This window comes from Osmerus eperlanus, chromosome 11 (assembly GCF_963692335.1).
Source record: "Osmerus eperlanus chromosome 11, fOsmEpe2.1, whole genome shotgun sequence".
Taxonomy (NCBI): Eukaryota; Metazoa; Chordata; class Actinopteri; order Osmeriformes; family Osmeridae; genus Osmerus; species Osmerus eperlanus.
In genome coordinates, this window is record NC_085028.1 from 8,049,385 (window position 1) to 8,069,420 (window position 20,036).

Here is a 20,036-nt window from a genome sequence, read left to right on the forward strand (position 1 = left end):
TGTGTCTGATTATTGCGTATCAGATTTAGCATGAGTTTAGTAATGGATGAGACATGGATCCAGTCCCCAGAGAGTGTGTGTGTGTGTGTGTGTAGTATGTGTGTGAGTGTATATAAAACCTAGAATCTGGTGGGTTTCAGCGCCGGACCCCAGTTGGGTCTAATTCTGGATGAGAGAGAAAGACACGCAAACACACCCGCTCTGGGTGACCTGGTGGGACTGAGACGGAGGCTGGAAGATCTTCTGTGGCCAGCAGGCAGCTCTGAACTGGGAGTGTGAAGAGCCAGTGGAGACTACAGAAGCCCCACAAACAGCATGGAAGGTAGGCTGACTAAGGAAGCCCCACAAACAGCATGGAAGGTAGGCTGACTACAGAGCATAAAGAGTTGCGTCAACTAAAAAAAGTAAACTGAAAACCTACAGTCCAGATAGTCTGGTACAGAATGAGATCGCTTTGCTCTCCATCAGTGCAAAGAATGTCGGCTTTCAAGATGATAAAATATAAGATTAAATATCTTAATAATAATTTTTTTTTTATTAATTATCAGGAACCAAATCAAAATGCACCATACTGTTTTGAAGGCATCTCTAATGCTTCTCGCACATCTAGAGGCAAGTCTTTTTTTCCTGGAATGTTACTCCATGTGTGCACTTGTTTTGTCACTCTGATGTGCAGACGCTCAGCTGTCCCACGGCTGTGACCTGCTGCTGCCCGAGTGCACCGAGGGGGGGCCGTCCTGCTTCAAGGCCCCCCAGGTCACAGGGGTCAGAGTTCAACTGGAGATGCAGGCGCTATGGCAACAGTTTGACCAGCTGGGGACAGAGATGATTGTCACTAAAGCTGGGAGGTATGAAGGGAGGGGCGCAGATGCAGTACTCACACACACACACACACATTTTCAATCTTTGTTGCTCTCTCTTTTTTCTCTCTCTTTCCTTTCTCCCTTTTTCTCTTTCTCTCGCAGGAGAATGTTCCCCAGCTTCCAGGTGTACATATCTGGATTGGACCCTGCGGCTGACTATGTTTTGCTTATGGACTTCATCCCTGTGGATGACAAGAGATACAGGTGTTGCCCACACACACAGACCCCCACCACTGGCACACACACACACACAGGCAGACCGTACACAGACACGAATGTACATGTATCTCAACTGCACATGTTGACTGTGTGTGTGTATTTGTGTGTGTGTGTGTGTGTGTGTGGGGGGGGGGGGTGGTGGTTACAGATATGCTTTCCACAGCTCGTCGTGGCTGGTAGCAGGCCGAGCAGACGTGGCCACTCCTGGGAGGATGCACTTCCACCCAGACTCCCCGGCCAGGGGTGCCCAGTGGATGAAACAAACAGTCTCTTTTGACGCACTCAAACTTACCAACAATCTGCTTGATGACAATGGGCATGTGAGAGAAACTGGTCTGCAATAGTATATAACAACTCTGATAATATATATACTGTATAATTATATATGCTGGCTCCAAAAGTCCAGTTATGCATGTCTGAACTCTTATCTTACACTTATCCTCCTTTGGTGTTGTCATGCTTATAAGCATTGTAGCCAACAACCTACAACAACCTACAGTTTTGTCTTTAGGGGCTAAATATACTTTTAACATCTCCACCATTTCTGTTCACCTCCACCATCCATCTTCAATGATGTTTCCCAGATGATCCTGAACTCCATGCACCGGTATCAGCCTCGGTTCCATGTGGTGTATGTGGACCCAGGTCAGGACAGTCAGCTGCACCCTCACAGAAACTTTTGCTCCTTCACCTTCCCTGAGACCCGCTTTATAGCAGTGACGGCCTATCAGAACCATCGGGTATGGACACAGCCGGCACTAACTGACGGGAATCCAACTACTACACTGAACTGATATAATGAGCTGAATTCTATGGTTTAACTCTCGACTCTCTATCTTTCCACCTTTCTCTTTCCTCTCCCGCCGCACACTTCTCTCTTCTCCTTGCCTCACCCATACTTCTCTTCTTTCCCCTCCTTCCCCTTTCTCCTGTCTCCTCTCAGATCACACAGCTGAAGATAGCCAGTAATCCGTTCGCTAAGGGCTTCAGAAACACAGACCCAGAGGACTGGTGAGACGCACCACAAACCTTGTCCTCCATTACCTGTTATCTTCACTTCTCTTCAACATCCAGATGGGCTTATTTATCTCTATGTTTTAGTTTTCTTTGTGCTGAATTCAAAATGTCAAGGAAGAACGAAGCAGCTGGACACAAAATGCAGAAATGGTCTGTTGTGTGGACAGCACAAGCTCTCAGCTGTTCAGTGGAGTGTGTGTGTGTTTGTGTGTGCAGGACATGTCCTACTGCTGCAAGACATGTGGCACACTCCTCCATGATAGCATGGCAGCCACAGGGGGGCAGTACTGAGCAGGGTAGCAGCATTAGAGAACATGAGTCCTGGGAACCCAGGACTCAAGCACGTAAGTGAGGAAGGGGTCAACAGGACCATCTCCATCCTCAACACATAATTACTAGAACAGAGAAACCCTTCTGAATGGTCTTTGACATGTTGTTTTCAGTGTATTCATAATGGTCTGCCAAAACTACTTTCTTTCTTTTTATGAAACTGTCTCTACAGGGCAAGAAGACTCGACCATGACCCCCCTTTCGTCAGAGCAGAGTGGACTGGCCAACCACTGTAAGGACTCATTGGGCTGTACCACAGAGAAAAGAGATGGGGAGAGTTTCTTATCACCCTGTGCTCTCGTTCCTCACCCCTCCTTCTGGGATTGTCCAGGGCCCTCAAGGGAGAGACTGGATTTGGGATGAAAAAAAGAGAGTTGACTTTTAGGTATTTTAGGACTATTTGAGAGGTTTATTTGAGGTCTGAATGTAAAAAACTCTCAATTGGGATTTTTGTTGTAGTCTACAAGTGTCATGTTTTAGGTCAGGAAGAAAATTATGAAAATGACTTTTGACAGTTGGAAATTCTGTTGTGAATTATTTGAAAGTAATACACTAAAGATATATGTATTCAGTATTAAATACTTCTCACTGATCTGAGGTATACACAATTTTGTTTCTTTATTCTGAATTTAATAAAAGAATAGCTTAAATTTCCCCCACTTCACATGGTTATGGTTTAATGCTGTTTACAATGAACTACCCTACCCAGAATGCCATGTGAGCTGTTTCCCGGTTGAGGTGGTTTCAGGGAGATGCTCCGTTCTCCGTTGCAAGGATGCGGGATTGATGGTGGAGCCGAGTGAAAGGGGAAAGTAACGGAGAGAATGAACGAATAGCGGAGTAGGAATGCGGATTATGGTGGCCTAGATTGAGGTGACCGTGGGCAACGCTTGAAATAAAAGTCCGTCTGGAGTCTGCTGATGCGGTTTACGGATTATTATTTTTTGATGAAAGGAGAATCACCTATAATTTATGCACTTTCTTGTCCTAACAGTCTCAACATTTATACCATTTGGGTGTTTTGGATCGGAGCTTTATCTAAAAGCATGCCACCTGCGTCTATTAAGCTATAGAATTGAGTAAGATTCCATATATTTTCACAGACTGAACGGGAAGACCAGTCTGGACTGTCATTTTAGTCTGTCGGGGATAAATAGCACTGACAGAGGATGTTACAGTCAAACGCACCGGTTTCAATGAAACGGGCATTATATTGCTATGATATGGATGATATTTGTTCCGCATTAGCCTACGATTTTTGATGAAAAACTAATAATTAAACGATAAACTGAATGGGAAACTCCCCGCGAGCACATTAGCCTATCTGGAATCCTTAGCGTTTATCACAAGATGGAGGCACTTTGTCCTTGTTGGGGGATATTTCTATGGATGACTTTCGGCCTGTTTGTCAGTGGCAGTGTTGACACTGGCAGGACTGAACCGTACATCTCGAGCCCTGTGGCAATCCGTATGCCATTGCGACAGGTCGCTCGCGCCGAACCTCCGCCCGCCGCCCCTCAGCACCCCCCGAAGGCCGCGCGGAGGCGGAGAAGGGCTCTTGGCATTAATTTCGTCGATATGATCGATAACTTGCGTGGTAAATCTGGACAGGGTTACTATGTTGAGATGGCAGTTGGCACACCGCCACAAAAGGTAACTCTGTGTATCTCTCCCCCTCTTCTCATTTTGAGGTTAAGAGTAAATTCGCCCTATGTAGGTTACATGACTCGAGCGTACCCGTGTCACACAGCCCATCTCCTACTCGGCTTTGTCATATTTACTAGTCTAGCTGCTGTCAAATAGCCTCTGAATAACCCATGTCAGTCAGAGTTCTCTCGAAGGGCAGATGTCCAAAGCAGTGTTTGTGCAAGTGTTTGTGTGTGTGGTGGAGAGAGGGACAGGGAGAGAATGAAGCCATTAGTTCTGCAGGGAGAGCAGGGCCAGAAGGGTGCAGCTGCAGGGTACAGGCTGGCACTGGGGGCATGTGAGTGTGGAGCTTTCTAAATGACTGAATTTGTGTGCATTTGTGATGGTCCGCATGACTATATATCTGTGTATTGTATAAGTGTGTGTGTAATTATAAGCAACATTATCCTCATGTTTAGAATCATACATAATCCCAGTGCTGTAATGATTTCAGTTAATTATAAGTAGATTAACAGTAGAAAACATGCAGAGAACTGGAAGTGTTGGGAAACAGTGTTGCCTGCCCCCCTCCTCCACTTCACCAGTTGTATTACAGTAATATAAAGCTGACCCAGCAGAATATATCTGGAAGTGTAACAACAATATTGTTTTTTTTCAAAGGGGGGGGGGGGGGGGGTGCAGTGCAGGCAGGAAGGCACTTTATCAGGCACAGGAAGTGTGTGTGGGTTTGTAGCAGGTCCAAGGTCTCACTATGTGCAGGACCAGTGTGTGTGTGCATGTGCTTGTATCAGCAAGAAGGGATCAAGTGATAGTGTGTGTGCTTATGACAAGAAATGGAGTGATGAAGAGGGAGTGTGTGGGTGTATGTAGGTAAGACAATAGAGAAAGAGGGAGAGATAGGAAGAGAGAGAGGAAGCAGGAAGGGAACAGTCAGCAGATTCATGTCACAGTTGGCCCAGCAAGTTGGGATAAGGGTTACTGCAAGGTAGGGTGCAGGTTTGCATTTGTGTGTGTGTGTGTGTGTGTGTGTGTGGGGTGTGTGTATGATCTGTGTGTGTGTGTGTGTGTGTGTGTGTGTGTGTGTACTTAGCATGTGGGGATGCTAGTCCCTGAGACTCTGAACACCTTCCTGGATATTTAAATAGAAGATGCATTATTGATCAGTGTATTGCTTCTTGCTTCTCCCTTTCTCTGTCTTTCTTGTACACAAACACACACCCACACACACTCACAACACACACAAACATACTCATACACACACCATCTTTGCCGTAACTCTCACCAGAGACCCAGCATGTGTCTCCCCCAGTCTGAATGACTGAGTGAGCAGAATATGATCCTCAGACAGGACATAGGGAGAGGAGAGGAGAGGGGGAGGGGGGAGAGAGGAAAGAGAGATAGACAGTGTAAAGGAAGAAAGAAAGGGGGGGATGAGTGAGAGAGAAAGTGAAGAATAGGGAAGAGAGAAAGTAGAGAGAATGAGACTGGAGAGAGATGGGGAGCAGAAGGGGAGAGGTAGGATGGAGAGAGGGAGAAAGTGGAGAGAAAGAGAGAGGGAGGGCAACCTGAGAATAGCCTTGGGGATGGAGTGAGTGGGAGGAGGATGAGAGAAGGACATTCAGGACGAGCTTAATAGAGAGCAACATGACGTTAGGAGGAGAGGAGATACAAGAGTAGGATAAGAGAAAGAGAGAGAGTGTAGGACAGAATGGTGAAAGAGAGAGAGACAGAAAAATAGGACAGAGAGGGAGAGAGACCAAGGAGAGACAAGATTGAAAGAGTGCTGGTCTCCATGGCTAAGCCTTTGTTTAGCAGCTGAGAGGTAGCGGTCTGAATAGGTTGTCTCTCTTTAAAACACTGTCTTCATGTTTACCAAAATTACATAAAGAGAATGCTGCAGTGAATCTTTGAGTCCTCTGGTTTATGTTTGGGAGTGGCTTGTGTGTGCACTTCATAATGATGAGTCTATGTCTCTCCACCTCCTCTCCCTATCTCTCTTTCTCGCTCGCATCTGTATCTCTTTCTTTGCTTCTCTCTCTTCCTCCTGTTGTCTGCCTCTCACCCGTATCTCATCACTCTCTCCAGCTGAATATCCTGGTGGACACTGGCAGCAGCAACTTTGCTGTGGGAGCTGCTTCTCACCCGTTCCTACGACGATACTACCACCGCTCACTGTGAGTACGGTAACCAAGCAACCAGGCCCCGAATAACCTAGTTACCTATAGATACTATCACCTCTAGCATCTCTCGTCTTTCTCACTTAGACCTAATCCCTTCCCTTCCTCTTTGTTTCCCTCTATCCCTCCATCCCTCTCCTTCTCTCTCACTCCTTCTTGTGTCCTCTCACCCCCTACTTACCCCCCCACCCCTCTCCCAGGTCAACCTCCTACCATGACTTGGGCAGGAGTGTGTACGTGCCCTACACCCAGGGCCGCTGGGAGGGCGAGCTGGGCACAGACCTGGTTTCCGTGCCCCACGGGCCCAACGCCACCATGCGCGCCAACATCGCTGCCATCACCCAATCAGATCGCTTCTTCATCAACGGCTCCAACTGGGAGGGCATCCTGGGACTGGCGTATGCTGAGATAGCACGGGTGAGGAGGGGTGAAAGAGAGATGAGGGGGAGGTGTGGAGGAGAAGGATAGAGGAAGTCTGATGAGAGAAGTCATTAAGCAAGATACTCTCTCTCTCTCTGTTTCTTATGTGATTCCTACCAGTCAATTATCATCACAAACCTCTGTCCCCCCTCCCACCCCCCAGCCTGACGAGACCTTGGAGCCCTTCTAACCTCTGTCCCCCCTCCCACCCCCCAGCCTGACGAGACCTTGGAGCCCTTCTAACCTCTGTCCCCCCTCCCACCCCCAGCCTGACTAGACCTTGGAGCCCTTCTAACCTCTGTCCCCCCTCCCACCCCCCAGCCTGACGAGACCTTGGAGCCCTTCTAACCTCTGTCCCCCCTCCCACCCCCAGCCTGACTAGACCTTGGAGCCCTTCTAACCTCTGTCCTCCCTCCCATCCCCCAGCCTGACTAGACATTGGAGCCCTTCTAACCTCTGTCCCCCCTCCCACCCCCCAGCCTGATGAGACCTTGGAGCCCTTCTTCGACTCCCTGGTGCGCCAAACAGCCGTGCCCAACCTGTTCTCCCTGCAGCTGTGTGGCGCTGGCTTCACCCAGAACTACAGCCTGGGCAGCGCCACCGTGGGTGGCAGCATGGTGAGGGCTGGCCTGGACAGACTGCTACCGCTCAATCAATTCAAGTCAAACAATCAATCAACCAATCTATCTATCAATTTCAAACCAAATGAAAATTCATGAATTTACTCTCATTATCTGGATTAGCTGAACACATAACATAATATGTCATACACATCCTTAACCATGTGATCCCTGTCCCCTCAGATCATTGGAGGAGTGGACACGTCACTCTACGTAGGGGATCTTTGGTACACACCCATCCGGAGGGAGTGGTACTATGAGGTCATCATCGTGCGCATTGAGGTCAATGGGCAGGACCTGAGCATGGACTGTAAGGAGGTGAGCAGGTCAGGCTCTGGACCAATCACTGCTGTGACCTCGGAGGAAGAGGTGGTGTTTAATTGTGTATTCTCACTGACTTTGTCTCTCTCTGCTCTCTCTCTCTCGCTCTCTCTCTCTCTTTGGTTCCTTTCTCACTGGTCTCACTCTCCCTCTTTTCTTCGCTCTCTTTCTTTCTCCCCACTCTCTCCTATTCTCTTTCTCTCCTTCTCTCTCTCCCCCTGGTCAGTATAACTATGATAAGAGCATCGTGGACAGTGGGACCACTAACTTACGCCTCCCCAGGAAGGTGTTCCAGGCTGCAGTGAAGGCCATCGAGGCTGCCTCCTCTGTAAGTCTACCTCCCTCTCCTCTACCGGCCTCTCTTTCTCCACACATCTCTTCTCCTCCCTCTCTTTTTACATGGTTGTTAACGTGGCTTTCATTACATCCACAAGCTGTTATACTATACTACGGGAGTCAGTTGGCTGAGCGGTGAGGGAATCGGGCTAGTAATCCAAAGGTTGACAGTTCGATTCCCGGTCATGCCAACTGACATTGTGTTCTTGGGCAAGGCACTTCACCCTACTTGCCTCAGGGGAATGTCCCCGTACTTACTGTAAGTCGCTCTGGATAAGAGCGTCTGCTAAATGTAAATGTAATACTATAACTGTCTTTCTCTCTTTCTTCGCTTCATTCTCTCTCTCTCTCTTGCCCCGTTTCATCTCTTTCACCCCCCAGACGGAGCAGTTCCCATCAGGGTTCTGGCTGGGGGAGCAGTTGGTGTGCTGGCAGGCTGGCACCACCCCCTGGCACATCTTCCCTGTCATCTCCCTCTACCTGATGAGTGAGAACCGTAACCAGTCTTTCAGGATCTCCATCCTGCCCCAGGTACATAAACACCCTCATGTACGTACGTACGTACGTACGCACGCACACAAACACACACAGTATAGGTGTCATACCCTAACTCGTGCCCTGTGCTACGTTGCGTCCTTGCAGCAGTACCTGCGTCCTGTGGAAGACGTGGCGTCGGCCCAGGAGGACTGCTACAAGTTTGCAGTGTCTCAGTCGAGCACGGGAACAGTGATGGGCGCCGTCATTATGGAGGGCTTCTACGTTGTCTTCGACCGCCAGAGGAAACGCATCGGCTTTGCTGTCAGCACGTGTCACGGTGAGGGAGAGGAGTGGAGGAGAAGAGGAGAGGAGGAGAGGATAGGAGGGGAAGATAGGAGGGGAGGATAGGAGGGGAGGATAGGAGGGGAGGGGAGAAGGAGTAAGTTGAAGGAGATGTAGAGGGTAGGGAAGCAGACAAGGGGAGAGGCGAAGAGCAGATGAATGAAGAGGAGTGGGGAGGGGAAAAAGGAGGGAAGGAAAAGAAGTGTGATTGGTGGGGAGGGGCTAAGGGAGGAGAAGGCTTGGGAGGGGTTAGATCAGTAAATGTGCTGAGTGTGTAACATAGGCCAGGCCCCCCTCACCTGTCCACATCTGGCCTTCATCCAATCCCAGTGCACGACGAGTTCCGGACGGCGTCGGTGGAGGGGCCGTTCCACGGCTTGGACCTGGAGGACTGCGGCTACAACATTCCCCAGACGGATGAGTCCACGCTCATGACCATCGCCTACATCATGGCGGGCATCTGTGCCCTCTTCATGCTGCCGCTCTGCCTCATGGTGTGCCAGTGGCGCTTCACCCGCTGCCTCCGTCCTCCCGGCATGGGCGACTTTGCAGACGACATCTCCCTGCTCAAATGAGACGGCAGAGTCAGGGCAGAGATTTAGGTACAGACGGGGAAGACATTGAGGGACGTACAGGATATAGAGCAGAGGAAGGGGAAAAGAGTAGGAAAGAAGTGCATCTTTGAAAGAGTTCTGATTCCTTTAAGAGATACGATACGGCTATGTACGGATACGGAGTTTGTGAGTAGCTTGAACTGAAACCTGTAGAGCCGAGGTGGATGTGAGATGACCTTAGAGAGGGGGTGCAGAGGGAGAACTGGAGGTAGTATTACATTGTCGTACTACCTACACTGTTGTTGTTTGGGATATGTGCAATGTAACAGAGGTGGTTCAGTAACTGGCAGCCTCATGAAGAGAGGTAAAGTATATAGGGGGATGGGCGGTCGAGTGAGGAGGATTTGAAATTCAGCAACCTCTAGTGGGAAGAGAGTGGATAGGTTTGTCGAAAGAAGGGCATGATGTAAATAATATACTGTGAGTAAACGAGTGTATGTGTGACAGAGAGAATGTGCAATTAAAATGTGTTTGAAAGCTAACATGCTATTACACAAAAAGATGTATTTAGTTATGTTGTTTTACAGTGATTCTACCAGCAAACCCAAACTGCAGTAAGTGCCACTTAAGTGAGCATTAAGAAACAGTATAGTCAATATTCCAATATCAGAGCCATGGGGTGAAACTATTGTTTGGGGGGTCATTTCACACCTTAGTTGATGTATTGACTGTAATATAACTGAAGCCAGATGACACTTTTCTATGGGTTGATATATGTATGTACTGTATAATAATGTTGGTGCACAAACTACTACAGTACAGACACAGAACACACAGAACACACACCTCAGACAGGTCCGATACAACGATGGACTCCAACCCACCAAATATTGAGATGAGTCTCGACACTCACATCAGTGTAATCCCTCCCATCACTCCCAGACACAGAATCCAACCCTCTCATCTTGAATCAGCCTGATGTCTCGGTCTTGTCTTCTCTCATGGGGACGTGGGAGAATTACGTTTCTGTATTTGTCATGTATTTCTGATCAATTTCCTTGCCTTATATCAGCAGGCAGGAATCGGATAATTACCATATTATTACTACACCTATGCAGCCCCCTCTGGTCTAACCTGCTATATCAGTGCAAAATAGTGGTCTAATGCAAAGACTTGGCTGCCATGTTTTTAATGTTGTGTATGTTGAGGAGCTGGGGGCAGGAGAACAACCCGACCCTATATGCATATGGGGCAGCTCCCTGCTCTGTCTCGACCTGCTGTAAATACATGAACCAAGAAATGTATCAATCCGTCTGCTCTTCTCAGACCTGACGGTGGAGTACCAATAAAGTTATTAATATACCTCTAACTCGTCCTCTGTGCCATGAGATTGAGTTGTCTCGAATGAAAGAAAAGACACACTACTACACTGAATTCTTGAAACACGTTAAAAAAAGCCGGATTGAAACTATTCATAGAATCTGCCGCATGCGACCCCATGAATTTGTAATGGTCTTCCGCCCCTTAGTGGAGAGAAAGAATATTTCTGCGGAAATGACGTTTGCACTGTGATTGTTGCGGAAGTGTTTCAACACTAGTGGTGGCATCAGACTAGCATATAGATGCGGTTCCCATACCAAACAAAATGAAGGTGTCATTCACAAATAAACGATAGAGTAAAGACTTCAACGCAAAGGTAATATAATCGTATTATTGTTATTCTATCGTGTGATGGTTAAACCCTGAGATACATCACTTGAAACGATACGTAGGACACGCTAGTGTTTGAAGCTATTATATGGCAATAACATCCGCAATGTCCCTGCGTGAATACGAGTTGTCAAACTTATGTGTTTTGTTCTTACTTAGCCAATGCTTAGCCACTACTTATTTACATTGAATTTCTATTAAAATGTACTTGATTGCCATTTGGTTTGAAAGCGAGCTAAATCCACCTGCCACTAGTTTAGTCATACGGTCCTCACTGTTCGCCGATGTTCTGCTGACAATAGCTAAAATTGGTTGGGACATAGCCATAACTTTAGCACAATGATGTGGGGTTAGCATTTGTTAGCGATTAACATTTGTTTGTGATTCAGCCATATTGGATCTTTGTTTGGCAAATAGCTAACTAGCTACACTGTAACCTAGTAAGTGTACTGTGTAGCCTACAGTACACTTCTCCATTACATTTGTGAACAGGCTTGCCTTGTTTCGTGGCTTTATCTTCCTTCCGCTGTCGTTGCTTAGACACAGTGTTGCGGTGTGTAGTTTCAAGGCACTTGTGTGATCAAAATATCGTTATAATATCTAAAGGCATACTTCTATTGTGCGTCTCATACTTTATGACCACAGAATGAGATCAGTGAGTGTCAAACAGCTCTGCTGGTCACATCACCGTGAAAACTTGTGTATCGTGTAACAGGTGTACCTACAGGTGTATTAGGTAACCTGTTTATCAGGCATCATAAAATAACAAATTAGTTGTGTGTGTTTGTGTGCGCCCGCATGTGCGTGTCTGAACGTGTATTGTTAAGTAGGCTCCTGCGTATTCACTTGAGGGTTGTCCCTGAACTGTGTTGACCATCTCACAGCTCTGGGGTCTAACAGCATGATGTCTGAGCTAGCGTGTTAGTGCCTGGAGTTGTGCTAGCAGCGGTGTGCTAATAAAGCTGATAAATCTGCTGGACGAGGGAGCTTGTGGGATGTTGTGAAACCAGGTTACTGCCTGTGAAATACCACACTGGTATGAGTGTTCATGTTTTGGTCTCTCTCTCTCTAATCGTTGTGCTCTCCTCTTTCTTTCTCTTCTCTCCTTTTTCATAACCTCTTGTTTACTTTGCCTTATACTCTGTCCCACACTCACACAATGTTTACTGCCCTTCCTCCATATCTCCCTCCCTCCTCTATCCCTCTGTCAGGCTGCAGCTCTGATGTGGAGCGGTTGGTCTGACTGTGTGTCAGCCTTGCCATGGGATCACCCTCTTTATCCTCTTCTCCCTCTCTCCTGCTCCTCCTCTTCTTCACCCCGGCTCTCCTCCTGACCGTTCACCCCGTCTTCACCCCCTCACCCCCCCCTCCTACATGTGGTCCGGGCCAATCCTGGGCGGTCCGGCTGCACGCTGACTCAGACACGGAGGATGGACCCCTGGATCTGGACCTGGTGGCCAGCAGGGTGGCCCGGCAGGCTGGCCTGGAGAACCGAGGACAGATCGGACAGCTGGAGGGACACTACCTGCTGTGTGCATGGCCCAGGCCTAGGCCTGGTTCTGGCGACGAGCCTGGGGCTGGAGTTGAGGATCAGGCCGGGCCGGTAGAGGGGGTAGGCATGGCCAGTCCAGCTGAGGTGCTGGCCTCTCACCCACATGTCCTGTGGCACTCCCAGGAACAGGTGCTCAGCAGGTCCAAGAGGTCTGTGGCCTTCAATGACCCCAGATACCCCAAACAGTGGCACCTGGTGAGAACCCACTTCACTTGACTACCACTGAACGATTATGCTTTCTTGCTCACAACTGAGATTGTAGACCACACTGGGCTCTCTGTGTTCTGTCTCACACCTAACACTGGGAGCTAATATACAACTCACAGCCCCCTCTGGAAATGAGCTCCTTCACAGAGCTGTTGAAGAGGTATGAGCATGGGCAGCCCCAGATTCATATCCCTCTTCTCCGCTGTCCCCCTCTTCTCTTTCTCTCCCTTTCTCCTCATCACAGCACAACGACCTGAGGGAGGGCATGGACATCAACGTGACGGGCGTTTGGGAGTACAACATCACAGGGAGCGGCGTCACCGTGGTTGTCGTTGACGACGGTGTGGAACACACCCTCCAGGATATCCAGCCCAACTATGTGAGTCATGTGAAGTTCCACTTCCTGGATTCAGCCACCCCCCCTCTGATTGGTCTGGCCTGGTCGTATGATTACAGCCAGCTATTAGGGCATGAAAGGCTGTGAGAATGAAATAATAGTATATGTACTTTGTACATTTTGTACAGCTGTGCTGCCTTTGTGTACTACGACTATGACTTTGTGTATTATGGCTGTATGCAAGCTAGGATTTGTAATATGACATAACTGTACTATAAAGGTCACACCGTGTAACTGTCCACCCCATCCAGAGTCCGGAGGGCAGCTACGACCTGAACTCCAACGACCCAGACCCCATGCCCCACCCCGACGCTCACAGTGACAACCACCATGGGACGCGTTGCGCTGGGGAGATCGCCGCTGTGCCCAACAACAGCTTCTGCGCCGTGGGTGTGGCCTACGGGAGTAAAGTGGCTGGTAAGGGTGTGTCTGAATCCCTCTCCCACTCGCTCCCTGACTTCCCTGTGGTATCTCTCAGGTCAGGGGTGTTTCTACATCGTTTGAACTGGGGGAGGGGGCAAGCTGGGGCCAGTTGTACTGTTAGAGGGGCCAGTTCCATTAACCATTATTGTTGTCACATTGTTTTCTTCACTGCATTGCAGGCATTAACAGGCGAAATACCATGTTTATAATTATTCACACACTGCATTTAGGGGGGCCACAAGGGGGTTCATGCTCGTTGTCACAAGGCCCCCTCTCCTCAGAGTCCCCCCTGTATCTGGTATGTGTCCCTGCTCGCTCCTCATCTGTCTGGAACGTGTCTCGGCTGTGTGTGTAGGTATCAGGGTGCTGGATGGGCCGCTGACAGACAGCATGGAGGCTGTCGCCTTCAACAAACACTACCAAGTCAACGATGTATACAGCTGCAGGTAGCAAGTAGGACATGTACACATGCATACACACACACACACACACACACACACACACACAGTTAGAATGTTTTTATTATCTCAGCTCTCTTAAATTGCTTTGTCTCCTTTTCTCCACTTGTCTCTCCCCTCCCTCCTCTCGTCTGTCTCCTCCTCTGCCCACTCTCTCCTCCTCTTCTCTTCATCTCTCCTCCTCTTCTCTTCATCTCTCCTCCTCCTCCTCTACTCTTCATCTCTCCTTCTCCTCTCTCCACCCCTGCTCTTCCTCTTGTGTCTCCAGCTGGGGACCAGATGATGATGGACGTACAGTTGATGGGCCACATCCCCTGGGAAAGGTCTGCATGTGTGAACACACACACACACACACACACACACACACACACACACACACACAGACAAACACATTTATTAGCACACACAGGTGTACTAATATTTTCCTAATAAATTGCATTACACTCAGTCCCCGACAGGGGGGGATTATGCTGCTCTAGGCTCAGTTAATGTGAAGTCCAGCTGGCAGTGGGATTCAGGTCAATAACAGTTCCATATCTGTCCTCTAGGCCGCGCTGCAGCACGGGGTGATCGCTGGCAGACGGGGCTTCGGCAGTATATTTGTGGTTGCCAGTGGCAACGGGGGCCAGTATAGCGACAACTGCAACTACGATGGCTATGCCAATTCCATCTACACCATCACTATAGGTAACCGTGTCTGTGTGTACCCCTTAAGAAAGAAGTAAGAAAATCCTGGGGAGTCACTGTATAATGTAAACGTGTGTGTGTGTGTGTGTGACAGGGGCCGTGGATGAGGACGGGAGGATGCCGTTCTATGCGGAGGAGTGTGCCTCCATGCTGGCTGTCACCTTCAGCAGTGGGGGGGTCAAGATGAGAAGCATTGTGAGTTTACCATTAGTACACACACACATGCACACTCATGCAACCATATGAACACACTGGCACGCTCACACCTATTCGCGCACACTTTCATATATGCACACACTCAAATGCATATATACAAACACCAATATACTTACGAACACAGACCCATACATAAACTCACTCTAAACATAGCGATGGTCAATGAGATTAGCAGAGAGAGGGTTCTGGAAAGGAGGATGAGGAGGAAGCTGGTGAAGGCAGAGAGAGGGATGAAGTATAGAGTGAAGGAGAGCACTGCTCTGCTCTGTTTGCTGCTGTTTGGTACCATCACCATGGAAACGTGGTCTGGGCAATGACGTAGAAACCCATGCTGGGATTGGTGGCACCAAGAGGCCACACCCACTACACCACAACACAGATCCAGTGGTCACCAGAACATTCCTAAGGCTCACTCTTGATATCTCTCTCTCTCTCTCTCTCTCTCTCTCTCTCTCTCTCTCTCTCTCTCTCTCTCGTTCTGTCTTCTTTCTCTCTCCCATTTTCCCCTCTCCTATGGCTGTCAAGCCCCTGCCCCTCCTTAAATGAATGATCCCCCCTGTCTGTGCATCTATATACACTTTCAGATCCTCCTGCCCCCACGCCCCCCCTGCTCTCTGGCCATCAGCAGTACAACAGTGCCGCTGAATGTAGTGCTGCCTCTGAGCCAGCTGTTATTTACTATCCTCCTTACAGAGCGCAGACACACACACACACACACACACTGACCACGGGATTCATGTTCACGGCGTCACACGGTAGTGCACACAGTACACACGGAGACTGGCATGAACGGTGTGCGTGTGTGTGTGTGTGTGCAGGTGACGTCAGACTGGTCCATGCAGCACGGCACAGGCTGCACGGACGGCCACACGGGCACGTCTGCAGCCGCGCCCCTGGCAGCCGGCATGGTGGCCCTGATGCTGCAGGTCCGCCCCTGCCTCACCTGGAGGGACGTCCAGCACATCATCACCTACACCGCCACGCAGGTACGCAGGGGGCGGGGGGGGCGGGGGGGGGTCTGTGGTAGGTGAGCCTGTGTGTGTGTGTGGGGGGGGGGGGGGGGTGCATGAACTGTGTGCAAGTTGGGTGTTTATTTAGGAGGCGTGTGTTTGCAGTATGACACGCGGGCGGACTGGAAGGTGAACGGGGCAGGGTTCCACCACAGCCACAAACATGGGTTCGGTCTGCTCAACGCCTGGAGACTGGTCAATGCTGCCAAGGTACACACACACACACAGATATTATCAATACCATTTTCACTGTCAAAGCTAGATTAAGCATACTTTAAAGTTAAGTGAGCTCATTATAAGTAACTAAACCCTCAGGCTACAGACAGCCAGTAAACGGTTTCATCAGCACAATATGAAGCTTTCCCTGTGGTATTGTTCCCCTTAAACTTCTTAAATAGGATTTGGCCTATGTGCATGTACATGACAGAGCGTGTCATCCAATAGGAGAGAGAACTACGCTGTGGTTGTAATCGATGAGACAGGAACCTGCTGACACGGCCTGAACAGTCCATTCTGAGTGTCGTGTTCTGGTTGTGGGCTCGGATCCATACATGAAGGATGAGACACATCCACATCATGCGTTCCCCTAACCTAGCTTGTGGGATGTGATTCCAGGTGTGGGAGTCGGTTCCTTTCCTGGTGTCCTATGCGAGCCCAGTACTGAAGAAGGAGGAGCCTATTCTAACCTATCCCAACAAACTTGCACTCACCTGGAATGGTAGTTAGTCTGCCAGCTGTCTTACTGCGTGTCTATCTGTCTGTCTGCCAACTGTCTTACTCCGTGTTTGTCTGTCTGCTCTAGTCTGCCATTGGCCAGTCTGTCCTATTGCTGATCTGTGTTTGTCTGTGTGGAGGGATCATTTACATTTACAGTTCAGAGTGTGTACTCCCTGCTGTCAACACCAGTGTCCTACTGTAGACTTAGTCTCCCTCCCTGGAGAATATCAGCTCTGTGTCCTTATTAGGCAATGTTCTACTGTCCCTCCCTCCTTCCCTCTCTCTGCTCTCTCTCTCTCTTTCTGCTCTCTCTCTCTCTCTCTCTCTCTCTCTCTCTCTCTCTCACACACACTGACCTCATCACAGCACAGACATCTCTTTTCCTTCCTTCTTTTCTCTCCCTGCCTAACCCTCTTTCATGGCCCCTCTGTGGTTAGGTGTGTGTGTGAGTTCTCTCTCACTGACTGGGGGACAGACCGGTGCAAGAGTTGCTGACCATGGCAAAATTACTATTCTACTAATCTATCATTGCACACTTAGAAATGAATTCACTCAGTGACAAATCTCATAGTGAAAAATCAGTCATAATTCCCATTGGTAGAACATAGTTTAGTGGTGGGGGTGGCATGTGTTTTGGCTGGAGATGGAGAAAGATACAGGCAACAAGATATATTGTTGGTTTTGGAAAGAAAAACAGCAGTTAAAGTGCAATGAGGTGTGTGTGCTACTGTCATCCATCGCTGGGGTCTAGAATGGACTGCCAATGTTGCATGCCAGGTTAGGGTCAATGCTGTCAGTCACATTCACAAGGAGAGGGAGGATGTGGGGGTGAGAATGAAGGAGGGGAGAGAAAGAAGCTGGATTTAGGAGGAGTGATGGGGTTATGTGAAGGGAAGAGAGTAAAAGGTATCTTAAATTTGTTGAGGAGCTGCTCTCCTCCTCCTCCGGCTCCTCTTCTCTCTCTCTCCTCCTCAGGGTGGGTGCGTTGGCCTTCATGGTGAGGCAGTCTTAGGTTAGAACCCCATTAGCTATCAGCACTGCACTGTACTAAGGAAGCGGGGGAGGGAGGGGGTGGAGAAAGGAAGGAAGGGAGCAGTATGATTGTGATCAGCTGGACTGCAGGTCTCACACCCCTTTTCTGACCAGTCCTCCTCTGCCTGTTTACCCCGCACCCCCTCCTCTCCTCTCCTGTCCTCCCCCACACCCCCTCCTCGCATGCCCCCCTTCTCCAGTCACGGCTGATGACCTCAGCCAATCGGGGATGCAGACGCTGGAGCATGTATCCGTCACCGTGACGATAGCCCACCCCTGCCGTGGCAACGTGGAGGTGGTGCTGCTCTGCCCCAGCGGGATGACGTCGCTCATCGGAGCCAGGCGCGTCATTGACAGGTGAATGCGTACACACACACACACACATGCACATCATAGCTTACAAGCATGAAGGATGCCATGTTTGAATTGATTGTTAGACATGTCTTTTTTCGATATGTATTCACTCTGTGTGTGTGTGTGTGTGTGTGTGTGTGTCAGGGACCCGTCAGGGTACCAGGACTGGACCTTCTCCACGGTGCGCTGCTGGGGAGAGAGAGCAGAGGGACAGTACACGCTGCTGCTCTCTGACTACAGTAAGTATCTCACAATAGGACCACAATATGACAACAGAATGACCCCAATACAACTTCACCAAGACCCCCCCCCCCCCAGGAGACCCCTCCAGCCAGGTGTGCTCTGCAGTAGGGATCCTGCAGCACTGGAAGCTCACACTCTACGGCTCCTCTCTGGCCTTCAGCCAGGTCAAGGACAGGCAGAGGTGAGGACACGCTACACACACGTTACACACACACACACGCACACCTGCCACACACACACACACGTACATGGCTGTGTGTGTTGATTGTCACTTTGGGGGAAGGTACTGTGTGTTGATGGGCTGTGTGTTGATTGACAGGCTGGTAGAGGAGGCCATGGGGGGGCAGTATCTGGACAGCAGCTTCTCTCTGCCCTGCCCCCCAGGACTGGACATACCTGCTGAGAGCATCAGCCCTTTCACCTCCAACAGCCTCAAGGTAGATACACACGCATTCACTCACTCATTCACAACTTGTTTTGGTAGTTTCTTTTCTCGTTGTTTCACATATTTTTTTAACCTAATTTATGCTCCTAATCCCTCTCTCTTTCCATCACCTTTTCTTCCTTCCCTCCCTCCCTCTGTCTCTCCCCCCCCAGTCTCTGCTCCTGCTGGGGTGCTTTGCCCTGTTCTGGTCTCTGTACTACACCCTGGAGGTGACGCTAGCCCACCTGGACCTGCGTCAGCTGTGTGTGCGAGGCTGGGGGCCGCGGGGGGGCCGGGGGGCCCGGAGGAGGGGAGACCCGGAGGGGGCCAGCTCAGACATGGAGCAGCAGGCGGGGCTGGACTCTGAGGTCAAGGTGCCTTTGGTCACTGGAGACAACACATAGCAGTGGAGAACAACCCTATACCCCCAAGAGAGACTGTGTTTGGGGGTCTGGACTCCGGAGAGGTTGTGTGACAGCCTTAGAGGAGAGGCGGGCAGACTGGACTACCTCCAACCCCTCTTCTACCCCCCTCCCCAAACATCCCCTACCTGTGGCCTTTTATCTGAATGCAGCGTGCGAGTGTGTGTGCAAATCTGTGTGATTGAGCATTTTGATTCAAGTTCGAAAGGGCCCTCATTAAATGGAGCCCATGGGATTATAGTCTGTGAGAGTATTGCACTTTGGGAAGGTATTAAAATGTTCTGTGTGAGTATTCTGGTGAATGCATAAAAAAATTGATTTATTTTAGCAAGTACATTCTTTTTGAATATTTTTCTGCTTTGAAACCATGATGTGGGATATTTTTGAGGAATTTTATTTGGTGCAAAACTTATTTTCAGCAGTACTTGAACTTTATTTGGTGTGTGTGTGCGTGTGTGCGTGTGTGCGTGCGTGCGTGCGTGCGTGTGTGTGTGTGAGAGATAGTGGATGACTGATGTGTATATAAGTGGCTGTGTGGTTGAGGGTGAATGTGTTTTTTAAATGGAGTATAAAATATATATACTACACAGTTGCGCGAGGACAATGTGTTCTGTTGTACAGTCACACATGTGTGATTTTATATAAACTGTCAAAACCTGAAAGAGATTCTATTTTTGTTTTCGGAGTCCTACACATGTCAATGTTGCATTGACATGTGTAGGACTCCGGGTGTAGCTGTGATTGACAGAAGAGACTACCAATAAAATAATAACGTGGAACACATCTGTCTGGTTGATTGACACACGCACACAAACCCAAACACACCTGAACTGTATACAGCAAATCAAATTAGTGTCACTA

At 49.2% G+C, this 20,036-nt stretch overlaps 3 protein-coding genes across 4 annotated transcripts; all 3 read left to right on the forward strand.

The window, feature by feature from the left end:
- The first annotated feature begins 353 nt into the window (after window positions 1–353).
- On the forward strand, window positions 354–2,097 carry LOC134029356 (T-box transcription factor TBX1). Its single transcript, XM_062473447.1, has 6 exons — window positions 354–360; window positions 677–848; window positions 966–1,067; window positions 1,231–1,412; window positions 1,662–1,822; window positions 2,026–2,097. The coding sequence occupies exons 1-6, from the start codon at window positions 354–356 to the stop codon at window positions 2,095–2,097; spliced, it is 696 nt and encodes a 231-aa protein (XP_062329431.1).
- A 1,075-nt stretch (window positions 2,098–3,172) lies between these two features.
- bace1 (beta-secretase 1) lies at window positions 3,173–10,686 on the forward strand. Its single transcript, XM_062473329.1, has 9 exons — window positions 3,173–4,082; window positions 6,162–6,250; window positions 6,454–6,670; window positions 7,153–7,290; window positions 7,477–7,611; window positions 7,841–7,942; window positions 8,332–8,481; window positions 8,593–8,764; window positions 9,100–10,686. Exons 1-9 carry the CDS (start codon window positions 3,780–3,782, stop codon window positions 9,342–9,344), a joined length of 1,551 nt encoding a protein of 516 aa, XP_062329313.1. The 5' UTR covers window positions 3,173–3,779; the 3' UTR covers window positions 9,345–10,686.
- A 205-nt stretch (window positions 10,687–10,891) lies between these two features.
- pcsk7 (proprotein convertase subtilisin/kexin type 7) lies at window positions 10,892–19,956 on the forward strand. Of its 2 annotated transcripts, XM_062472916.1 has the most exons (16): window positions 10,892–11,019; window positions 12,245–12,780; window positions 13,037–13,171; window positions 13,441–13,606; window positions 13,968–14,058; window positions 14,339–14,393; window positions 14,619–14,757; window positions 14,852–14,952; window positions 15,792–15,959; window positions 16,089–16,193; window positions 16,599–16,701; window positions 17,933–18,089; window positions 18,231–18,325; window positions 18,405–18,510; window positions 18,649–18,766; window positions 18,927–19,956. In XM_062472916.1, exons 2-16 carry the CDS (start codon window positions 12,295–12,297, stop codon window positions 19,155–19,157), a joined length of 2,256 nt encoding a protein of 751 aa, XP_062328900.1. In that variant the 5' UTR covers window positions 10,892–11,019; window positions 12,245–12,294; the 3' UTR covers window positions 19,158–19,956. The 2 variants fall into 2 exon arrangements, with proteins under 2 accessions (XP_062328900.1, XP_062328901.1); XM_062472917.1 differs by lacking the exon at window positions 15,792–15,959.
- The last annotated feature ends 80 nt before the right edge of the window (window positions 19,957–20,036 follow it).

What these genes read in the sequence shown, in the direction of transcription:
- LOC134029356 (XM_062473447.1), top strand. An exon ending in ATTGTCACTAAAGCTGGGAG is followed by an intron (nt 849 to 965) that starts GTATGAAGGGAG and finishes TTTCTCTCGCAG; the next exon opens with GAGAATGTTCCCCAGCTTCC. An exon ending in CGGCCTATCAGAACCATCGG is followed by an intron (nt 1,823 to 2,025) that starts GTATGGACACAG and finishes GTCTCCTCTCAG; the next exon opens with ATCACACAGCTGAAGATAGC.
- pcsk7 (XM_062472916.1), top strand. Translation starts at nt 12,295, where the DNA reads ATGGGATCACCCTCTTTATCCTCTTCTCCCTCTCTCCTGCTCCTCCTC. An exon ending in GGGTCAAGATGAGAAGCATT is followed by an intron (nt 14,953 to 15,791) that starts GTGAGTTTACCA and finishes GTGTGTGTGCAG; the next exon opens with GTGACGTCAGACTGGTCCAT. An exon ending in GACTGGTCAATGCTGCCAAG is followed by an intron (nt 16,194 to 16,598) that starts GTACACACACAC and finishes ATGTGATTCCAG; the next exon opens with GTGTGGGAGTCGGTTCCTTT.
- bace1 (XM_062473329.1), top strand. Translation starts at nt 3,780, where the DNA reads ATGGAGGCACTTTGTCCTTGTTGGGGGATATTTCTATGGATGACTTTC. An exon ending in GGATCTCCATCCTGCCCCAG is followed by an intron (nt 8,482 to 8,592) that starts GTACATAAACAC and finishes GCGTCCTTGCAG; the next exon opens with CAGTACCTGCGTCCTGTGGA. An exon ending in TGCTGTCAGCACGTGTCACG is followed by an intron (nt 8,765 to 9,099) that starts GTGAGGGAGAGG and finishes ATCCAATCCCAG; the next exon opens with TGCACGACGAGTTCCGGACG.